This window comes from Cydia amplana, chromosome 5 (genome assembly GCF_948474715.1).
Source record: "Cydia amplana chromosome 5, ilCydAmpl1.1, whole genome shotgun sequence".
NCBI classification, from domain to species: Eukaryota; Metazoa; Arthropoda; class Insecta; order Lepidoptera; family Tortricidae; genus Cydia; species Cydia amplana.
In genome coordinates this window covers 454,151-479,116 of record NC_086073.1, presented here as the reverse complement: position 1 = coordinate 479,116, position 24,966 = coordinate 454,151, and the positions used below count along the sequence as shown (strand labels likewise).

Below are 24,966 nucleotides of genomic sequence, written 5' to 3'. Positions count from 1 at the left end.
GCGGACTCGCGTTCCAATGGTTCCGTACATTACCCAATTTTTAACAATCTATTTTTTTATGTGAAACGTGAATGAAATGTCTTTAAATAACCCGTAGCGGTCGGATCAAATACTATATAATATACATAATTAAGTCCGACTCACGCTTGACTGCACATTTCTAATAGGGTTTCCAGTAATCTATGGGTAAAGAACTATTTAGTGTATTTTTTTCAAAATTTTAGACCTAGTAGTTTCGTAGACAGACAGACGCACGAGTGATCCTATAAGGGTTCCGTTTTTTCCTTTTGAGGTACGGTACGGAACCCTAAAACGATATAACTTCAAATGTAGCTAGAACAATTTAGACGGTAGGTAACAGTTATTTCGCCGTTTGATCGCCAACAATACAGATATATTTTGATGCATTGTTTCATTCGCTACTATTGAGGCTGACTGTACGTGCAAAAGTTTACTTAACTTTTTTAAAGTACTTGTTTGTTTACTTAGCGCAGTGAATGAAAACCGACTTCTGACATTTAGCCGGTTCGGGGGCCGCGGCGGTGGCCGACCGGCGGCGGATCCCATTGTATTACAGTACGGTTACCATCAGTTTGTCACTGACATAAACGCCGTCGAGAACGTAATTTACTTTCTATACATCCCGTTTGCACGAATATGCGAGTGCAAGTAAAAGTAAATTACGTTCTCGACGGCGTTTAAATATGTCAGTGACAAACTGATGGTAACCGTACTGTTTGCCCAAATATCGGTGGGCCGTTACCTACCACAACAATATATGTAGGTAAATGACCTTTTAAAAAGTAGTTTTTACAGTATTGCATCTAATAAATACCTACTACAAAAAGAGCTGCTGCAAATTGAAACTTTTTACAGGGCCTACTGCAGCCGCGTCTGGCGCTTCGTAAACCACGCCCGCTAGTTCTTCCCTCCCCGCTAACACGCACACATGGAAACGCTTCGCGCCGCACGTGAAGTTTGTGTGACCTTTTAGCACCATCTAACGTTACAGAAGTTAACTACCATTATACGCGGTCGCTGCGGTCGGCCATAAACTTAAATTCGGAAAAAATTTAAACAGATGGCGTTGTTACTTGTTCATAATAGCAAACAATAAAATAATTAATTAATAAACCTGAATATTTATTGTTGTTTTGGAAGATGTTAACAGCATAGAAGCACAAGCGTATATAGCATATAAGTTAAGAGTATTGATAATAAGAAAATAGCACAAGAACAGAAAAGAGATTATTTTTGATAAAATATGATGAAAAGAGATTTACTTGATTACGCTCACCTGACTTTGCGGTCACTAAATGCAAATTTCAACCTTATTGTTATGGGGTTACAATACCCCTGGGGTTGCAGGCGTCCATAGTCGTTATTATTATAAATGCTTTGGTTGAAATGCTTTTTAACCCTCGAATTTTTCATAGGTACTGTAATAATATGTTACTCTTCGACGGCCGCAAAAATATGTGACACGCTCTTATGGCTCTACAAATAAGATCTAACATCTATCTACCGCAAAACGGCCTTCGGTGTGTAACATATTATTGCAGCTGACTGTACTCGTATTCATTGTTGTATAGGTAGGTATTAATATCTTTTATCCGATCGATTTGCATTTATTTGAAATAAATCACAGTGTTTAGTAATTATATGTTTTATTGAATAAGAGATTATTTAGGTATGTAAGGAATACAGGGTGCCTTTTTGAAACACTCATTTTTAGGGTTCCGTAGCCAAATGGCAAAAAACGGAACCCTTATAGATTCGTCATGTCTGTCTGTCTGTCCGTCTGTCCGTCCGTATGTCACAGCCACTTTTTTCCGAAACTATAAGAACTATACTGTTGAAACTTGGTAAGTAGATGTATTCTGTGAACCGCATTAAGATTTTCATACAAAAATAGAAAAAAAAAATTTTTTTTGGGGGTTCCCCATACTTAGAACTGAAACTCAAAAAATGTTTTTTCATCAAACCCCTACGTGTGGGGTATCTATGGATAGGTCTTCAAAAATGATATTGAGGTTTCTAACATCATTTTTTTCTAAACTGAATAGTTTGCGCGAGAGACACTTCCAAAGTGGTAAAATGTGTGTCCCCCCCCCCCTGTAACTTCTAAAATAAGAGAATGATAAAACTAAAAAAAATATATGATGTACATTACCATGCAAACTTCCACCGAAAATTGGTTTGAACAAGATCTAGTAAGTAGTTGTTTTTTAATACGTCATAAATCCCCTAAATACGGAACCCTTCATGGGCGAATCCGACTCGCACTTGGCCGCTTTTTCTGGATAATTTTGAATTTCAATTGTCAGGGGTGCCTACATTATTTTTTAATACATTTTACAACGACAACAAACAAAAGTTCAAATTCGCCGTATTTTTATTACCCGGGTCGATCGCAACAAAATAGAAAATCATGTTTTTCAAATCTAAGCGTTATTGTAATTTATCTCAAATAACCAAAAAGTCAATCTGACTAGAACTTAAAAACGAACTGAATTATTTTAATATGTCGATTTTTCTTGGTGACCCAGGAGAATTTTTTTTTGTATCCCATACGAAAAGAGCGTATCCCAATCGCGTATCGGTTTTGGTTTTTACCTATAAGTGTGAAAAATATATTCTACCATATACGAAGGATGTGTTTTTTCATGTTTTATGTGTCTTTTTGTACAATAAAGTTTAGTGTTTTACTGCTACTAATATATCATATTAACGATTAACTAAAAAGGTATTTACATCTAATTTAACTGGTAAATTATTAAAGTCCGCTAAAATTAATATATACCTATTCAAAAAAATATTTGTTAATATGTCCCAAAATCATGGCTCATTTTTTAAGTCTCCTGACTTACCAAACATATCGCAACGAAGGCAAGGGCACAACGCGGCATCGTGAACCTAATAACGTAACGTTTCAGTTACTTTTATCCGGGGTACGAAAAGAGGTATTAGATCTATCCTGGGTCTAATATGTTATAAAAACATAGTTTTTTGAAAAATGTTCGTAGGTAGTACACAAAATTTACCTTTTCTTTTAAATGTGATTTGGGTCATCGTTCTCCCTGGTGACTTTTCTGGTGACCCAAGAGACATCAATTTTATTATGACTCAGGAGACTTTTTTTCTATGCACTTTGATTTTTTTGATGCGCTAATTTTGTTATCTAAAATAACTTTAAACTGCTGATATACTTATATCACTTTGCTGATGAGTGGAAGTGGAATTGAAACTTAATTTATTGTTCTCTCCCTTGACATTTTGGCATACATTTGACATGCTGCAGTGCACTCCTAACGTTAATAAAGACATAATTTTTAGAAAATGCTTTAGGAAAACTCACTCTTGAGCTTAAAACGATTAAGTCCTTATCATTGTATGTTAGATTTTTAGTACAGATTTGGATCAGTGAAAATGTCTCTTAGCCAACTAAATTTGTCTCTGGGAAAAGTACGATATCCCTAAAAATTGTACGTACATTTCGCATTTTTCTGAAGGAACGGAATTCATAAATTGGGTTATTATTATTTTTTCAGATTATTTGATTGCATTGACATATCACCAAGATAGATAGAACATTTAAGTTACCAGAAGAAAAGCATTTTGTTATTTTATACAGTGTGGAAAAAGTAGGTTCGATTCCCGGGCGCGACTAAGCGAATTTAAAAAAAAAACAACGTGTTGCATTCCGGGAGTGCCGACAGAAGTTAAAACTCAATGACTAGTCCAAAATGTCTGCAGCACTATGTATAATTGACCCATCCTCCTTTCTATTGAAAACTTTTGGTTCCGAAATTGCTGGTCAGTGAGCTTGTTTAAAATTCGAAATTCAAATTTATAGCGTTAATTGTTTAAAATTCGAATAGAAATTGTAAAGTTACCTTGCAGACCTCGCATCTAAATATATTTGGTCATGATATTTTGAGTTTTATTCACCAGTACTAGAGTTCACTTTTATTAGCGATTTCATCAAGATGTAGCTTTATTGAATTATATTTGAGTGGTATAAAGTTATAATACTGTGAGATCCTCGTATTTCAGCCCGTACAAGATTATAACCTTTTTCATGTAATGTCATTGAGTTTTTCTTTATTGATTTAAATGCCATCTAAACCTTACGGTCACATGATCGCCTTACGCTGTCTCGAGTTTATCATTTTTTCCCCACCTCAAAAAGTGCCTAGCGCCGCTAAAGAAGTTTTCACTTCAAAAATCTTTGAATGCAGTTGTTTCTTTAAAAAACAATAATGTTTCATTTAAGTAAAATGAGCAAACTTAAGGTTTTAAGGCACTTTCCCTCCAGGGCCCATAATTTTTTTCCACCCGGTAGTAGACAACTATTTTTTTCGACTAAATGAAGTTTTATTAGATAAATCGTTGATCACATGGTTCGTTTCACACATCACATCAAAACGTTTGTCAAAGTAATGAAATTTATGCCAAAAAAACATAAATAAAACATATAAATTCAACACATTTTTTAAATAAAAATCTTTCTCGATGATATAAAAGCGGCCAAGTGCGAGTCGGACTCGCCCATGAAGGGTTCCGTATTTAGGCGATTTATGACGTATTAAAAAAAAAACTACTTACTAGATCTCGTTCAAACCAATTTTCGGTGGAAGTTCACATGGTAATGTACATCATATATTTTTTTTAGTTTTATCATTCTCTTATTTTAGAAGTTACAGGGGGGGGACACACATTTTACCACTTTGAAAGTGTCTCTCGCGCAAACTATTCAGTTTAGAAAAAAATGATATTAGAAACCTCAATATCATTTTTGAAGACCTATCCATAGACACCCCACACGTATGGGTTTGATGAAAAAAAATTTTTTGAGTTTCAGTTCGAAGTATGGGGAACCCCAAAAATTTATTGTTTTTTTTCTATTTTTGTGTGAAAATCTTAATGCGGTTCACAGAATACATCTACTTACCAAGTTTCAACAGTATAGTTCTTATAGTTTCGGAGAAAAGTGGCTGTGACCTACGGACGGACAGACAGACGGACAGACGGACAGACAGACAGACAGACAGACAGACAGACATGACGAATCTATAAGGGTTCCGTTTTTTGCCATTTGGCTACGGAACCCTAAAAAAGAACATCGACAAATTATGTTCAAAGAATTAATATCAAAACAGATGTCATAATTAGGATTGGCTACTTTAAGAAAGGGACAGAGAGATTTAATCCTCTCGCTCTGCACGTTTTTCTCATTCCTCCTTGTCAAGCCAAAATAAACTATAAAATGATAGTAACACAAGTACATTGTAATATTCACTTTTTCCACGGTATCATGTCATTGTAAATTACTTATGTGAAATTGTAGTGGCGTGCGACTTTCAAACCGGAGGTCACGGGTTCGAACCCCGGCCCGTGCAAGTGAGTTTTTGTAAGTAGGGACCTTTTTTAGTGGTACTTAAATATAATAACTTTTCGTATTATTGAAATAAAATATTTTATTCAAACAAACTTAATAATATAATAATTAAAACGAATAATATCAATTAGTTTTCAATATTTATTCAATTATTTTAAATTATTTGAGCATGAAACATACTAGATTTATTTTTATCATTACAATAGAAAAAAAGCAAAAAATATATTCTTATAGATATTTTATTTTTAAACAAAAATAAAGCAAAAAGTTACGGTTAGATTCTGATGGCTAAATACCAAACAGCTACCGATACATTTCAATATCTGTCGAAATTTCCTAACCCGTTGTAACTGACAAAGAGTATAGATTTCGACGTAGCATGACGTAGCTAAGCAAACACGCACACATGCGTAACGTATAGGCCTGTAAGAAGGCACCATCATAGGTTTACCTCCGATTCCGTTACTACTCAATGGAGTTACGACTCAACGTTTATTGGATATTAAAATTTTACGTAATTCGGAGCGCTGCGCGAAGTGACATAGGTCTTACCTCTTTGAGGCACGACGGCCATCTAACATTACTGGCATAAAGGATGCATTTATGACTTTGACGCATGACAGAAAGAGAAACCGAACTGCGTAAAATGGGCGTTTGCTGTTGAATTCATAAAATCAAAAATCGATAATAAATCCATCGGTAAAGGATAATAAGTTAATATTTAGTTCTTTGAAAGTTAAGACGAGATGAAAACCTTTGCTGTAAGGTGGATTGTGCTGGATATGGATGTGTTTTCTAGTTGCACGAAGCTAAAACCGAAAAATGAACACGTAAGTTTGGATTTATTTTCTATCGAGAAAATTTTAAGCATTCGTGTTTCGACTACTACGAAATCTCTTATCATATAGTCAAGAAACATATATCCGAAAATCACTACTGTTTGTTTCCGGGGCTAGCCACTGCCACCTTTCTAAGATCCTGTTATTTTTCGATGCACGGCCTTAAATAGTGTTTTTTGTAGTAGTTTTTAGTAGGTACTAAGTTTTTAGGGTTATGATGTATGTTAGTGGCGGTATACTTTATATGTATGTAGTTATTATAGTACACTCCAAAATTGAATTGGTAGTCTTTATAACTTATGGGTCTAATTTCAAAATCTCTGACCTTCTTATAATGCATACTTCAAGTTTTTTCAGTTTTAAGCCGAATCTTTCTATATAGGTACTTAGATTTATACAGATATATATCCAACAAAGTGAGAAGGTACGTGTGTTTTTTTTTTTAAATCCAGGTATATTTATTTCTGCTTGGATAAAAAAAGTAAAATGTGAGCTAATGTTCCACCATACCAGGCGTGTCTCACTCCGCGATTTCATCGCTTTGCTACAGGTAGCTAAAAGTACATCCGTTCCGGCCCCAATTTTGGGGAAAGCCATAAGCCGCGCGTGGCGCTGTCGCCACCTAGCGGCCATATCTGTGCTGATCGAAACAGACGCGTTTTGTTAGAGAGTGAGTCTTCTGTACTTAGTATATACTATTATTTATTCTGTGACCATACTCTAAATACGCTCCGTGTTCGCCCACACGCCGTCTCTATGAGGTTCATCTCCCATCGGCCTTGAGAGGCTGACTCACCGATCTGGCGAACGGACTAAGGCATTAAGAGTATATGAAAGTTAAAGGCGCTTACGACATTTTGAGTAGGGCGGTACGGTGGCGCCGGCAAACGCCTATAAAACCAGCCTTAATGGGAATTTCTACTAATGCTGGCATATGATGATAATGAAGAACTTAGTAGCAAAAATGTGTCAACCTGTATTTATAAATAAACACCTATTATACGGAAAAGAAATATAAATAAAACGTTTGAAGAATGATAATCCGGTCATCATAAGGATGCAACCATACTAGATTGCTAATGTGATCGTGGCCTTATGTGCAACCGACAATGTCTTCGTGCGGCGAACGACCCACAGGCCCATTCGAACGTGCTTGTTGCTTTTATTTTACAGCATGGACAAAAAACTTTTTAAAAGTCGTTTACATAATTAGATTTTACCTCTTTGCAATAAGCTTCACATATGATCAGTTACTTGTGTTAATTTTGATAATTTATATACCTTATTATCTAGTAATAAAGTTCTCAATCGATCAACTTGTGTGCAAGCGAGGCGTCGTAGCACTGAAAGGTTACCGCGTAGCGGCGGCGGCGCGTAGCAACACCGCAGTGGCAATGCCCTCGTAGCTGCATGCTACGCGGCCCCCGCTACGCTGCGTATGGGTTACAAAGAAAGGGCTGTTTTATTAGGGTTCCGTAGCCAAATGGCAAAAAACGGAACCCTTATAGATTCGTCATGTCTGTCTGTCTGTCTGTCTGTCTGTCTGTCCGTCTGTCCGTCTGTCCGTCTGTCCGTCTGTCTGTCCGTCCGTATGTCACAGCCACTTTTCTCCGAAACTATAAGAACTATACTGTTGAAACTTGGTAAGTAGATGTATTCTGTGAACCGCATTAAGATTTTCACACAAAAATAGAAAAAAAACAATAAATTTTTGGGGTTCCCCATACTTCGAACTGAAACTCAAAAATTTTTTTTTCATCAAACCCATACGTGTGGGGTATCTATGGATAGGTCTTCAAAAATGATATTGAGGTTTCTAATATCATTTTTTTCTAAACTGAATAGTTTGCGCGAGAGACACTTCCAAAGTGGTAAAATGTGTGTCCCCCCCCCTGTAACTTCTAAAATAAGAGAATGATAAAACTAAAAAAAATATATGATGTACATTACCATGTAAACTTCCACCGAAAATTGGTTTGAACGAGATCTAGTAAGTAGTTTTTTTTTATACGTCTTAAATCGCCTAAATACGGAACCCTTCATGGGCTAGTCCGACTCGCACTTGGCCGCTTTTTTTATTTAGCGATCAGCGAGATACTGCCGTATTCGAACTTCAAGATATTTACAAAAGAGACGACACGTACTAGATCCATTCTAGATACGTTATAGTTTAGATTTCAACTAGTTCTCTTTTGCAGCGCAATTCGGGGCAACCAATGTCACTTTTACGATAGATCGTGTTAAACATTTTTTAGATGTGAATTAGATCTCTAAGTAATATCTTGTGGAAATCGTTCAAGAGTATCTCCAGAATCGCGGAAATGTCAAATTTGACAGGTTAGATCTTAAACATGTCGTTATCGTATCTTGGCGATGTCTAAAAGATATCTAATAGATGTCTATTACAAAATCCGAATCGGGCCTATAGTAGGTAATGTTCGTAAAAAAACAGTTAACCGGATCAGATAGGCCATGAAATTGAATCTCTTAAAATTTTCAAAATTAATCGACAATAGGTACATATATTAATCCAATAAGAAAACTAACTTAACTTGAGAATTTTCGTGATATTTTTTCTAAAGAAACAAGTACGGAGCGAAATATATCATCATACATTTCGCTCTGAACATGTTTATAGACCTACTAAAGATTTAATATTTTGTATTCTTGTGTTTCCCGTATAAAAATGACAACATAAAATATCCTGCCCAAAACTAAACAAAACATTCTACGCCAGCGTTCTCAATATTGTACATACACATACGTATAACGTATAATAATAAGTACTTGGAAGGAAAAATCCTATATACGGCAAAATCCAGACTCTACCCATAGTCCGAACACTGTTTTAATATTAAATTCTCCCAAACTCCACACAACCTATAATACCACTATCCATGCGAAAATCAACCTTTCAACCTTAAAATAAGGTATACTTAAATAAAATAAAATAACTATCCGCAACACGAAAGATGTTCAAAATTAAACCCACGCCGATAGAAAAGCAACTGTAATACGTAAACAATAAAACTCATAACAGCCGGGCTAGTACATGATTGGCACGACAGTATCTCGCCAGCGAGATAGACTACCCATCCCTTTTTAATTAATACAGTTAGAAAAAGACGCTCCTGTGCTAGGCCTACGGTTGCCGTTGTAAATTTGTAATAGACATGCGGTATACGGGAGCCCTCTCATCGCGACCGTTCTGATTTGAACCTTGTTGTTGTAGTGTTAGGATTGGGTTTGGGTTGTGTTGTTTTGACAGGAGCGCGCATGCGCGGAGCTGGATCGATGGCTGACCTACTTGCGGCAGACGGCTCCGGGTGAAAGCGTCAGGCCAAATGTTGTCGTCGCTCAGCGAGCGAGGGTGACTCGGGCGATTGGCCGGACCAGTCAGCAAGATCGGTGGCGATCAGCAAGTAGCGAGTAGGTGTATAGTGAGTGTTTTCACATGCTTTTGTTTAAAATGAATGAGAAATTGTTTTATTGAATATTTTATACCCTTTTACCTACTTAAAGCACAAAAAACAAGATTTATGTAATATGGACGTAAAACGGAAATATTTTTTTACCTTTTCGTCATTTTGCCACAATTTTCCCCTTAAAAATCGCAGTATTGTTATTAGTTATAATTTATTTATTTATTTATTTATTTAGGAGAATCATTAGTAAAATAAGGACGCTAGGCAAGAATAATTTCGTACATTAAGGCGCGGTGTATAGTAAAATGCGCTATTTTGAGACGATATTTACAGACTTTTACAAGGATTTCATGCATTATTTTCAAGTATGTATAACTTCAGTCTTTGAACTACAGGTTTGCTTGTCAGAAACACGAAGGTTCATTATTTTCTCGATAGAATTTTCAATTGAAAACATGCTTAAAATTGTCTTTATATCCTTATTTTAGTAGTACTACCAAGAAAATTAATGTGAAACTTACTTAATTCAATTGCTTTTAAGTAAATCTACGTTTTTGCTTAACCGTTTATCGATACGTTAACTTTTTCACTCATAATTTTATGAATTTTTCCCGCCCAATATAATTACGCGAGTGCGAATCGCACTCGCGTAATTATACTGCTGCACTGCCGTGTCACGCCAAACTCCGTTAACTCGAGTTACATGAGTTACGGGTAACCAGTCTAAATCGTCTTAAAAACCGTTAAATATAAATCTTCTAAAGTAACATTTTGAAAATCTTCATTATTTACTGAGAAAAGCATATGACTAACTCATGTAACTTTATTTTTTGCCGATGGCGTCAGACACAACTCAGTTAAGTTAAGTCCAGCAGTATAATTACGCGAGTGCGAATCGCACTCGCGTAATTATACTGCTGCACTGCCGTGTCACGCCAAACTCCGTTAACTCGAGTTACATGAGTTACGGGTAACCAGGGCCGGATTAACCCTAAGGCAGAGTAGGCAACTGCCTATGGGCCCCGCCTCGGCTAGGGGGCCCCGGCGGCCCCGCGCGCGCCAAAAAAAATGTGTTTCATATGGCCAAAACTCATAAATAATTTTTTATGGTACCTACTTATACCTAATGTCCAATATCAGTTTCTCAGACACACAATCATCAAATGATTATGTAAATTAGGTATGTTATTTTATAGCTTTTAAAGTCTGTAAATCGAGCTCGAATTTCAGGCTCCCGAGGGCCTAAAACCTCATTAATGAAACTTCGGCCCTCCTAGTAACTGATGATTGGTTCGTATCAGAGCGCAGTTTTCTTACAGTTCGACCTTCGGCGTCGCTTTTTAACGAATATAAACATTGATTTCAGAAGCTTAGCATTTTGCCTCGCATGAAAGCTTACCTCGCTGGTTATAAGTACGCTTCGGGCTTGTTAAGTATGTGGAGATTGCTGAGCTCGACCTTCAGCCTCACTTTTTACCTCAATTTTTGGTTCGTCTACCAAATCTCTTCTTCAGCTTAGCCTTTGGCCTCGCTGCGCCAAGCTCGGCCTGCGGTCTCGCTTTTTAATACAATGGACATTGGTTGGCGTCTGTGATCTAGCTGAGCTTATCCTGAAGCACGGCTTTGACCTCGCATGAAAGCTCGCCTCACTGGGTAACTTCGGATTTTTAGGCTTTTTAACACGCTTTCACAATTTTTTTTTATTGCTTTTCTGATTTACCCAGTACTTAGTACTTACATGCTAGTTTGACTGATTAATGAATAATCATTTAAACACATGTAAAATATTTATTATTAGGTTAATTTTAATCATGTGGCTCGTATGGTCGGACAATCGCTGTTCAGCCTCGCAAAATATTTAACTACTTATTGAGAAAAAAAGAGCTCTCCCTACACTGGACGCAAGGAGGAATCGGCAAAAAATAATATAAAAAACCTTTATGTCCACGCAAGAGCGAAAAAGACATCGTTCGGCATGTTCGGATCGGCTCAACCGACACCTGAAGGTTGAAATTAAAACCGCAAACTTACTTCCCTGTACTGAACAACTGAACTTATGTACCTATGCAGAATTAACTGTAAGGGGGCCCCGACCATTGCACTGCCTAGGGGCCCCGACATGCTTAATCCGGCCCTGCGGGTAACCAGTCTAAATCGTCTTAAAAACCGTTAAATATATATCTTCTAAAATAACATTTTGAAAATCTTCATTATTTACTGAGAAAAGCATATGACTAACTCATGTAACTTTATTTTTTTGCCGATGGCGTCAGACACAACTCAGTTAACTTGAGTTGCATGATATATGTTCTTAAGTTACCGGAGTTAGGCAATTTGGCATGACTGGCCGAGCGCTTGGTTTATACGACAACAATATTATTTCGCTTAAAACGTGGCACGTCTGATTACGCGTATGACAACTTGACTTACATGACTTCGTGTGACCACTATAGTATGGAAGAGTTGGTCATTAAATTCGAATAAAATTAAAACTATTCAATTATGCGGAAAAAAAAATTAAAGATCCTATTCTGTGACCATATTTCCTACATGTAGATTAGAAAAAATTACGATAAACCGCCAACGATAACAGCATTTGAATCTTTAAAACTTTAAACGTAATTATCTCGAAACTCAACTTTTAAAGTTACACGAGATGCGCGTGACACGGCAGTGCTGTCCTTCCCTTAGGGCCACACCACATCTAGCGTCTTTCGAGCGTTGTCGTCTACAATGTCTACATCTCTATGGCCGAACGTCGACGCAACGTCATTTTCCATAGCGCTGACCAGACGCCGACGCTCGAAAGACGCTAGATGTGGGGTGGCCCTTAATGCCGGCGGTCAATGCCACTGTGCGAGTGGGACAGAAATATAAATATGCGCGTGCGATAGAGATAGGAACGCCCGGGTTAATGTACGAAATTCTTCGTGCTTGGCGTCCTTACTTTACTTAAACTGGATAAAATGAAGACTCGCCTCACCCTCACTATGTAAGCGATCTCAACAACACTCGGCTAGTGTCGACGACACAAATACCCGCGTGACCTCACACTACGGTCACGGCGAACCCGCTACCAAACGATAACCAACCTTAAAACAACGACACACGATCTACAACAATTGCATTACTAACATTGTTTTGTTTCTAAAGCTACTATATTCGAAATTTTACCGTAAAGTTTTGTAATAAGGTGTACTTTGGAATGATAAGTGAAATGGTGTTAGTGCGTTTAGGTTTTTCGGATCCTGTAGTAGAGAGTAGTTTTACAGGGATAGTTTTGCGCGAAAGATGTTTGCTTTTAAATTAGGAATGTTTTTCAAGCCATTTTTCAGGTGAAAACTGTGCGTAGACGAAATATAAATTGAGCCGATTGCTCATAAAAGTCATAAAACTTTATCTTTACGAATACAAAAGGACAAAAGAGGTGTGAAAGTGCTTTACTGCACGCACGTCTCGTCCATATAGCGGGAATAACTAGTTATGATACCTACTTGAGTTTCTGGGATTATATCGACAGTCTTTACTTTGAAATTTTGAATTTAATATTTCGTAAAATGGGGTCAGTAGGGTTCGCGGGGAGAGTTGGGTTATGAATGGGGAGTAAAGGGATGAAAGGGGGGTGAAATGGGATTTTAAGGATACTGCTACAAAAATAATGTATTCCAATTTAAAATGGAGCTTTAGTAATACTTACTCATAATATAAAAAAATCGATCCAACAATCTTCCAAAATCACCTATGTATGAAATCCCATCTCAACCCAATTACGAGGGACTACGGGGTGAGGTGGGATTTCCTATTTATCGTCAAAATTATGAAATGGAACTACCCAAAATAAAATAACAACTAAAATACAAACGTCCGGAACACTTATTATATACACCATTCAGTTTGCATATGTAAAAATAAAATGTTATCGAGGTTTGAATGTCAGTTTTGCCCCTACTCACCCCATTTTACGCTATTTTTTAAATTATCTTCGTCGAGTCTTTAACAGAGGACTAAAGAATATAGTCTTAATAAACAACACTAAGATTGCTTGCTATACACACGTACTGTCATTTACAAGTATTTACAGAAACAACTTGAAACAAGTATAGGTACGTTTATACAAAACAATATCTAGTAATGATAAGAGTCGGACCAAACTAACTCTGCATGGCATTTGCAATCACAAAGTGAGACAATGTCGTCATTAATCTCAAATTTCTATGAAAATATGACGTTAGGTATAATAACACCCCCTCACACAAAGCCAATAAATAAATAGAGGGTGTTAGTGTTAGTGCGAAAACAAGACCTGGGGTAAACCGTCCTACGCCAAGAAACTTGCTAAGCACATAGTGTGGGCATTATTTTACGATCATAATTATGTAGATAAATGTCGTGGCTATTATGTGGGTGTCTCACGGCCTTAATAGGGTGAGACGGGGGATGGCATCACGTCTCGTGGGCAGCGGCCGCAATCAAGTGGTGCCGAGGGTTGGGTGGGAGTGTGGGAGGTTTCGATATGCAATAGGGATGATGACACATGTGTTTAATTTTTTAACACAATCTAGTGAAATAGATAGAAAACGTGAAAATTAAAATTAAAAAAAATAAATTAAAATGCGTTTATTTCGGACAGCGTATATTACATACACAACACAAATAAATTTAGAAAACACAAAAACAATAAATTAACATGCACATTATCACATACATTAAATTATTCAATTAAATAAAAATTATAAATTAAATTATAAATTCAACTATCAAATTCTCCACATGCTCACTTGTCTTATAGTGCGCATGTGGCGCGTGAGACTTCGCCCAGTGGCCAAATATCGGGCTGTCATGAGCCCCTGCGACCGCGGTCAAGTAAGAAGTTTGGCAAAACGATCTGAACAAGGTTAATTTAACACTTGTTGTGCATTTTGCAAACCTGCGGATCAACATGTTGCTTCTCACATAGTGCCCTGCGCTCCCTCTCTACGTCCGAAAATGAATAGTTCTTGAGTTACGAAAAATTCTGGTAATATTTCGGTGTAATGTAACGTTCTCGGCGAACGTGGTACATTACAGTTAGTTTTTTAATAATATGATGCTTATATTTGAGGCTAAAATATTTTTTTTGTCGCTAAAATATTAATGCACAGCCAAATTATATTATTATATGCCCAATGAAAGTTCCTGTTTAATATTTTAGTTGCCCGGTTAATAATAAGCCTTACAGTTACATTACCTACAGCTACAGCATTACTGCCCTGAACGCTCGTCTCCATCGCTCTGCTTGTGCTTTATTTTCAGAACATTTGGCTTGCAAACAAAATATCTACCCGAAACCCGAGACACGCGCTCTCGAACCTGGGCCCTATTTAATAAACGTTACAATTCGACAATTTTGTTAAAAAGTAACATATTTGTTAAATTTATGTACAAGTACTGTTTAATAAATCCTACAAATAAGTAAGAAGCTTACAAGTAAATAACTTACAATTATTACCATTGCAAACATTGTTTAATAAACGTTTACATATGTAGAAAACGCCTGTCGCTTTCAATTACAATATTGTACTTACAAAATTGTAATTGTGAAGTACAATTTACATAAAATGTAAGTTTTTTCTACAAGTTCTTAATGAATGAGGGTAGACTTATTTGTTACTCATTAAGAAATTATTAAATTGGTTTACCTATTGAAATCATGGAGAACAACAACAAATTTTATCTCTAATATACGAGAATAAAGATATATTATTCGGCCGGTTTAGCGAAAAATTAACCCATGATATGAAAATCACGAAGTGGAAAGATATTACCGAACAACTAAAATCGTTGAGTATTTATAACAAAGACTGGAAGTACCTACGTGACACAACATGGCAAAATTTTAGAAAAAGGACTATCGTAAGTAATTTAATTATACTTAAGTAAGGCGAATATGTACAGTCATAAACCGTAATTGACAACATTTCATATTTTAAGTGCTGTTTTTTATTGTATGGCTTGAAAGAAGGCACTAACTATTTAATGGTACCCGTATTTTTATTTATTTGCGTAACTAATATTTTAGTCAAAATCCATTCATATTATGAGAATTGTGACATCCATTGTGACATGTCAGCATCCATTGGAATAAGCGAACCATCCACAATGCCTGCTATTCTTGGTATATTATATTTCATAAACGATCTGGGGATATCGAGACAATTTGCAGGCCAGCGGACTTCCTCTCCAAATAATTTACTGACCAATAATCTAGACACATTTTTTATGCAGTTATGTACCGTTGCTTTGGTTACTCCATGTGCATCTGCTACTACATGGTACTGAGAGCCACAGCCCATCCAGTGCAATGTACACAAAATCTGTTCAGTCGGCGTAAGGGCTGCATTTCTTTTTGTATCATGCTCAAGATCATGCCCTATTTTTAAAATATTCGACGGTAGTCTTGCTCACCCGAAATTTTTCGTTGAACGAAAAATCCGTTACATCAAAAGTAAAATGTATCCTTTTACGAAAAACTCGCCGATTCCGTTGAATTACATATTCGTTATCACTATCCTCACTATTACTGTCACTACTTGTTGTTAGAACCATGTTTTTTTCTTATTCCGATCGTAAAGCACACTTCAAATCAAGTTTTGACACAGCATTAAAAACCTGTCGTAATTATATTACAATTTACAAAATATGTAAACTTGTCAGTACAATTATGTGTTTAATAGAGTAAATTTCCATACAAAATTGTAAACAATCACCTGTGAGGTGAAAATGTTTATTAAACAGAATTATGTAAAATTGTAGCTAAAATTAAACAATTATGTAAATTTTCCACTATGACAAATTTGTAACTTATAATTTTTATTAAACAGAAACTTGTAGAGTTGTAACCTGTCAGGTACAACTACAATTTACAATTTGTAATGTTTATTAAACAGGGCCCTGTACTACTTTTGTAATGTAATGCTACACAGTTGTCGAGAGACCCCAAGAACGGCTTAGAATGAGTACATACTGCTCCCTTCTCGTCTCGCCGTTCTCCGATTGGGTCGGAGCGGTGCCTAGACTGCCTAGGCTCTCGGCGAGAGGCTCTCGACTGTTTACACTCAAAGTGATTCGCGAAAAAACCGACAGCCGAGTGGAGCGCGCGGCGCGAGGGCCGAGCAGCTCGGCTCACTGCACTAACTGCTGTAATGCTCGGGTTGTAATGTGTTACATTACACTGAAATGTTACAAGTCAGTCGCCACCTTTAAACACGAATATCTGCTGGGTATCTCTGCAGCATGAGTATTCATACAGATTCTGATGCTGACATTCTACTCCTTCAGATACACCGGTTTTTAACAAAATTCAGCCTCTAGGCCAGAGCCACCCTGTAGACAGCGAAAACCTTGTAATACACGCTAGCAGTAGAACCCCACCCAAAAATATACTGACTGGCAAGACCTTCAGAACGTCTCGTATCTCAAGTGTGCACTTTATGCACTCGAGTCAAGGTCCAAAACAGTTTGAGGGCTGATCAGATATTCCAGTATCAAAGTTTGTTTCTCAGCGAATCGCGGGTTCATTAGGGTAAGGCGTCATAGAAATCTGCCCGTCAACAGTACTGAGGTACCTATTAGTGCATAATTTACTAATGTAAATAAATGATGAACTCCTAAACTATACAATTTAAAGGATGACTCACGTTAGACCGGGCCGTGTCTGGGCCGGAGCTTCCGGAGCTTCGTTTTCTATGGAAAGCATCACATGATCACCTGTCATCTGTCATAGAAAAGTAAGAGCAAGCAGGGACTTCCTGCTCGTTTTTTATTAATGTTGTTTTTACATTAAAAACTGGTTTTAAGTAGGTAAGTACATTCTCAGTATCAGTCATTTTAGTACAGTCACCATCAGTTATATCGGAGCGGCCAAGGTGCTCAAAAATATTTCAGTTCAGATATTTTAGAGCACCTTGGCCGCTCCGATATATCAGATGGCGACTGTACTAAAATGACTGATACCTTGGTCAGACAAATTAGTCAGAATCAGGGATAAAACTAGAATTGAGTACCCAACAATCGATCGAGCCTCCAGCTACTGCTCGGGGAAGCCTCACTTCTCGGAATGGGGGTGATCCAAGTGTTCCTCCAACGTGGAATACATAATAGTTTGAAAATAATCACTACTCGTGGCAGCAATTTTCCGAGAAATTACACGACTTAACCTTGATAAAGTTACTTTCTTTTGAAGGAAGTACCGTCAAACGGGGTGAATAGAGATGGCTGGGGTGTATAGGGACAAAACTTAAAATGTGATTTAGCTGACAATTTCTTAATAACTACCCACACGAATTGTATCATACCTACTATTATTTTCAATCAAATGATACATTTTGTGTGGGTGTTTTTAAGAAATGTTTAAGTAAATCACATTTTAAGTTTTGTCCCTATTCACCTCAGCCATCCCAACTCACCCATGAACAGGTACACACACATGAACAGTAAGCATCAAAAGTAGCGGATCAAACTACGCGCCAAAATTATCTACCTTTTTCTAATAGCTAAATAAAGGTTATTGATTATGACGTTTTAGCAATTGGTTATGAAGTTTCCCGCGAAAATGTTCAGTGCCCAATCTAATACCTTTAAACGAGCAATTCTTGTTTTTTTATTTATTTATTTATATATATATATATTTCGGGGATCTCGGAAACGCCTCTAACGATTTCGATGAAATTTGGTATATAGGGGTTTTCGGGGGCGAAAAATCGATCTAGCTAGGTCTTATCTCTGGGAAAACGCGCATTTCCGAGTTATTATATGTTTTCCGAGCGAAGCTCGGTCACCCAGATATTGTATCATAAACAACAAAGAAACAGCAAAATAAGCTGTAAATAGATTGGCAATGAGTACGGCCGATAGCGCTGATGATTGGGCGATGAATGTCTGTCTGACACCTACGTTTCTCATTCAATTGCACATATGATTAGTTTAATCTTTGATATTGATTGTTTTATGTAGGTACATACTTAACTAAGTACCTTATCTATCTTCTCATGCCTAATTAATTCAATTATTGGTTGTACCTAAACGTAAATTAAGTACCAACATGTAGCCTGTGTAGGTAGACACTAAGTAGACACGGCTTATGCCGAGCCGCGTCCTAATATTTGGTGTAGCGACTTGTGATTAATGACTTTGTTGGTTTTTATACATTTATTGTTTTTACGCCAAATAAATATTTTTCTATTCTATTGTTTTTCCACCTTATGGCTTAATACGAAAACAAGGTATTACCGTGCTGCCCCTACAATTAATGCACGCTATTTATTGAAGGTAAGCTTACCCAAACTTAAAACTGAAAAGCCCAAATACGTCACGCCATTACGAATTCACGAAACAGAGTGTAGGCGGGAGTTTTTAATGGTTTCCATGGAATTGTGAGTGTGTTCAGGCGACGTTGCGTGCCGCGTCACTTCCGGCCGGCCACGCAGGCCGCTGTTCCGGTCTCTGGGAATGCAAGCGATTCATGAAGGCGAATAAGGAGCTTCGCTTTTAAAATTTTAATTTAATTTAAGACGAGAGACGAAGAACTGTTTGAGCGATGGTATGAAACGAACGCAATTGAATGACGAGATGATATGATAAGAAACTTGCATACAATATTCTTCGATACTTTTGCTATAACTACAGTGTAAGTACCTACAGTTAAGAGTAAAATATAGGTGCACATAACTTACTCAAAAATATGTACGTACCGTATTTTTTGACATAAGAGCTATGGCATATTTTTGCTTATGATGTGTGCACCTATATTTTTACACTTGCCGTATAATGAATTCAGTCGATCGAATGAGGCTTTTTAATAGGGTAGGTAGTCAAAAATTGTTGGGTATATAAATCAAATTTAGTTGTAAGAAAAATCTGTGGCTCGTTTTCTAAATTATTTAATTATCACGTGCTTAATGTGATTGATAATAATATATGTACATCGTATTGAAAAGTAAAAGGTATACCTACCACAAATACCTATGTATTAATTACTATCAAACTATGTATTATTAATAAAGCCTTTGAAATGATAAACTGTCCAATAACATCGCCTTGGCAGCGAACTATTCGTCTGGTAGTTGTAAATTAGTTAGGTTAGATTTAAAAACTTGGTTAAGAATTAGCTTTAGGTTTTTTTCTGGTTGGAGACTGAAAATCAGCGGTCTCGCGGAGTCTCATCCATTTTACTGCACAAATATTTGTAAATTCTACCTGTTTCTTACTGTACTTGCAATTCGTTGTATTTTTTGTGTCGGTAAATAAATATCTTTTTATATATTTATTTAAATTCCTCGGAACATAAGTCGGAACAAAGAACATATGATATAGGTCATATAGGTATGCCTAAATTGAATAAAAATGATGACTGTGTCTGTGTCAGTTTCGTGACGCCTCTGTTATTAAAATGAGGTATGAGTACCTATTGGTACCAGTGAACTTAGGTTATCAATTACTTAACTATTATTTAGGCGCGACTTTGGTGTCATTATCCATTTGAACATGGTCACACGCACGCGTGGGCAAGGTCAATAACTACTGGATCCTTTAATAGGTACCTATATGTACTACATTTAGGACTATGAGTATTTGAGTAGGTATATTTTATTATGTCAAAACATGGATTTAATGGCTTTACAGATATTGCCGCATATTATTATTGATAATTCCACAACACTTACGCTTACGCACAGTATAATAATGTTTTTATTTGTATCTATTCCAAACAGCCTTTATAATCTGTAATTTCATAAAAACTGCATAAATGCAATTAGAGAAATCAATGGTTAAAACCATTTGACTGTAAAATTTAGACTGAGTTAAAATCATAACAATTTATATTTTAATATGTATCATGAAAATGTAATGCTATACTTAAATACCCTACGCAAGGCAAATGTCAATGACAACACGATCATAGATCTAAAAAATATATCCATTACAATTACATAGCTCTGTAAAGTAAAATGTTGCAGATAATCACTGAAGGTACCTACAAGACGGGCAAACACGAGAGTTCAATGATCGCGTAATCGTAATCACATTCATTTGAATTCGATGTTCGTTGTTTAGCAATCTTAAAAAGATTACTGTATTTCATTGTCTATTCATTCAATACTGAATACATACCTACCTTCAAAGTGGCTAAGATAAATGTCAATCTTGCGAATGAGCTTTAGCTGTCAACTGAGGAAATCTGTCACGAACGGTGTTTTAGCCAAAACGTCCAAACCTAATGTAGAATGAACACAAAACCGCACTCACCCGTCTCCTCCCCAGCTTATAAAGGCGCTGCCGCCTTATCCTGTCCATTGTCATAAGCACATGTTACACTTTAGATCACTAATTATGCATTATATTAGTGTTTTGGGGCGACGGCGCGGAGCTGCGCGCTAAAAATACTGACTCACGCGCACCCGTCGCAGCTTCCCGTACGATCTGGGGGACTACCACGAACAAACATTCGACAATCAACTATCTTCATCTCTAACACTCTTGCGTCAATAGAGAGAGATGTAGGATGATCTTAGAATTTTGACGCTTGCGATAGCTTCCTGGCATCTTACCGTCTAAAAACCAATTTATTTGCGGCCTTGAGTTCTGTGGCAACTATGCGTAATCAAAGAGCGTTCTTATACTGGTTAAGTCTGGTAATCCGTAAAAGCTAGCCATTGGAATGACCTTTGGCGTATTCCCAATTCTCAACCAGTCTTAGGTGTAACCAAGACAGGAGTAAACTGTCTCACGACTATAATTCTACCTGGTTTTATGAGGCAAATGCTCGGTAAAAGATTGGGATTATGGTGAGACGGTCTAGCCAAGCTGACAATCGCTATCGCTTCGACAACGAAACGCTTTGTGTCTCTCTATCACTCTTCCATATTAGTGCGACAGTGACAGTTGCGTTTCGATCGCTACGAAGCGTAAGCGATTGGCACGTTGGCTACGCCTGATTTCTTTACTTTTATTACTAGCGTGTATGGGTTTGAATGAGGAGAGATTGTCTAATCCCGTAATTTGTAAATGTTATGTAACTTATGTACTAATTGAGTAATAAGTAATAGATAATTTTAATAGTAAGTTTTCATGCAACGAATGTTTGGTTAGTGATGAAAATAACAGCCCTGTAGGGCTAAGATGGCCGGCTCTTTATCATTTGTCACCATGTCTGTCACGTTCTAACAAATTTGTAAGTGCGAAAGTGACGCATAGCATGACAGGTGATACAAATGCGACCATGATAGCTGGTCTGGATACCTATAAGTACTCAATGGTTCACGAGCGCAGATGAGTGGAGTAATCTAGTGTAGTCAGATTTACAGAATCACACATCAAAGTAACTTAAAAAAAAAACATATGATCTAAACTAACTAAAGAAACAAGAAAACTTAAAAAATCAAACACAAATTACACTTAGACTAAATTTAGCCGATAAAATCGCTCCGCGACCCCCCCGATGCAAAAGTGCCCATCACGCTCGCTGCGTTGCCACGTTGAACCGCGATGGATAACCTTTGCATCAGGAAGAACCCAGAGCGAGGATCCAAACCCCTCTCCCGCATGCGTCTCCCCACCTCCCCCAAAAAGGCCTTGGCCTCAACACACCAGCACCCTGTGGTTTCCACTGCAAGCGGGACAAATAAATAGTTCGCCAGGACCTCATATTTCTCCCGCTTGCGAACTGCAGCCCACTCGGCTGCTGCCCCCGCCGATCTCACGGTACGGCCAATATGCGACGCCGCAAAAGTGCTGACACACGTTGCGTCCCACACTAAACATTTCCCTTTCTCCCAGGGAACCAAAGTTAACCCATCCGGTCTCTTCCCGTCAGAGCGACTGAGGCCCGGGGGCTCCAGCACGCACGGCACGTTTGCAGAACCCAGCGCCCTCCGCACGATATCATTGAGCGCGTGGTGCCGTGGGAACCTCCCCGCACACCGACCACAACTCAACGCGTGATGACCGCTGCTCTCCACCATAGTACCGCAGATGCAAACGTGGGGTTCACACACTGCACAGCCCAGGCGAAGAGCAACTGCAATCCGCACCGAGTCGTTGTCAAGCAGTGTACCCAAGTGCGGAGAGGGTAGCGCGTGAAGCCACGCACCAGACTCCGGCTTCGACACTGCGATTACCCTCGCCCTGTCTACACCCACCGCACTCTCCACCAAGCCACCCAGCAACCGCTTAACCCCCACGTCATCCCACAAACGCTGACGATCCGGACTCTCCGGCGCCGTCGCCCCCGGGTTGAGAGCCAGCCAAGCCTCCAAAGCCTCCGCAGCGAAAGGTATGGATACCCTGTCAAGTGTAGTGTGTTCTTGGGTAAGTTGTCAGTAAAGTATACAGCACTATGCAATTGTTCGATGGGGGGCAATGGGGAGATTGGGGAGTTATATTAATTGTGACTATGCGACTGAGGGTAGTTCGAAAATCAGTTTCTACTGCCTGGAGTTTCAATATTGATCTTTTTCTATTATGTAAGTACCTACTTTGAGAAATATGCATGACTCAAAGTTGGCATTAAGCGTATAACAATGCACTACTGTTTTATCCACTACTGGGTTACTTTATTAGGCCGAACACTCATGACGGCAGAGAATACACGAAACACTTCTTTTCAGAATAAAGGTATTTATTGTTTAAGTTTTTATAAACGACCTTCACGATCAAACGTTTAAGAGAGAATGCTCAACCGACCCTGTCCGTTCGCCATGCTGACCGTTATTTTTCCCGGCAAAACCCAGCTTTGCGATTGGTCCGTCGACTTTGTTGACAGCCAATCACAAACCACCAAATACCGGCCTCTGATTGGTCAGCCAATCAGCGGCAAGGGATTTGACAAGCCTTCGTAGGGTTGCCAGAGCTAATAATTTACTTTATACTTTAATTTAAAAGTTGCCAAATAATGAACCCTAACAATCGACCATCCTGACATCGTGTGCGTCCCTGCACACGGTACCAGGTGGAACCCTAACAATCGGAATATCGGTGGTTGAGCATACTGCACAAAAATTAAAATATTCAGTGACACTAATACAATCAGAAGTTTCTTATACTATTCATATGAGTAATCTAACATATTCTTTATACGTAAATCGGCGTAAGCTTTTATTTACAAAAAATAATACCTTGTGATATCAACGTATAAACTCAAATATTTAACAATATGTAAAAGTTCAAAAAGAAGAACAACTCAACTTAGAACCAATCGAATGAGCTTTAAACTTTAAAACATTCTAACGTTCAATCTAAAGGTAATCGACGATCGATTAATCGGTTACCCTGCATGAAAACTTAAGCTAACCTTGACGATCGATTAATCAAGGATGTCACCGCTAATCACTTATTTAAGCCGATCGATTAAGCTTAAATATGACCAGTTAGACAATTACAGCTCTAACACTAACGCTATGATGCGAACCAATCGATTCTCGCATCGAGCCTCGACGATCGATTAATCGAGGGATAACTAGCTGACCTGTCGCTCAAACCGATCGATTAAGCTTGCGCGATGTCACCCAGACGAACAGCTCTGATATCGGGCGCGAGCCAATCGATTTTCGCGTCCAATCTGTAATGAAATACCAGTTCTGTAGTTGAGAGTTTCACAGACACATATAAACAATTAGCGCATAAAATAAACTAATCGTCATCAGTTGCCGATTCTGATTCTTCATTAACATCGAGAGCAGCAACATGGATCCAGGGCATCATTCGGTCTGCCGCAACAGTGGTGGACCGCTTATTTTGTGTGCTACTTAACCCTACAATTGGAGCTACTACATACCGGTCCATACCTAAGACTTTTGAAACTCGATATGGACCCATATATGAGGACAAAAGTTTTTTACTTTGTCCGTCATTGTTAAAATTAGTCTTGGTGATTTTAACAAGATCGCCTTCTGCGTACACACGGGCTGATTTTCTATTTCTATCATAGTATTCTTTTTGCTTAACCTGCTCACTATCGATCCTATCTTTAACTTCTTGACGAATTGTTGACAAATCGGTTTCTTCACGAGTTTCTTCAGTTATTTCATTGAGAATGGGATTTACCTCGACATTCATACAGGCACCAAATAACACTTCAGCGGGCGTCCTTCCGGTCGTCTTTTGAATCGTGTTATTTAGACCCCACTGAATTTTCCCTACAAAGTTGTCCCACTCTCTCTCACCGTATTTTACATTCAACGCTTTCATCGAGTCAAGAATTGTCCGGTTGTACCGTTCAACTTGACCATTGGATCTAGGACTCGAGACTGCATTCAGAATATGTTTA

The 24,966-nt window shown here is 37.9% G+C and overlaps 1 protein-coding gene across 10 annotated transcripts in view; it reads right to left on the bottom strand.

The window, feature by feature from the left end:
• Positions 1 to 24,966, bottom strand: part of LOC134647786 (voltage-dependent L-type calcium channel subunit beta-2) — a 197,056-nt gene that overhangs the window by 32,493 nt on the left and 139,597 nt on the right. The window contains exon 1 of one of the 10 annotated variants that reach the window (XM_063502100.1): positions 20,949 to 21,109. The exons of the other annotated variants lie outside the window; for them this stretch is intronic. Coding sequence (XP_063358170.1) covers positions 20,949 to 21,002 — 54 coding nt within the window. The 5' untranslated portion in view covers positions 21,003 to 21,109. Of the gene's footprint in view, positions 1 to 20,948; positions 21,110 to 24,966 lie in introns of those variants that run through there. 10 annotated transcript variants of the gene reach the window in all.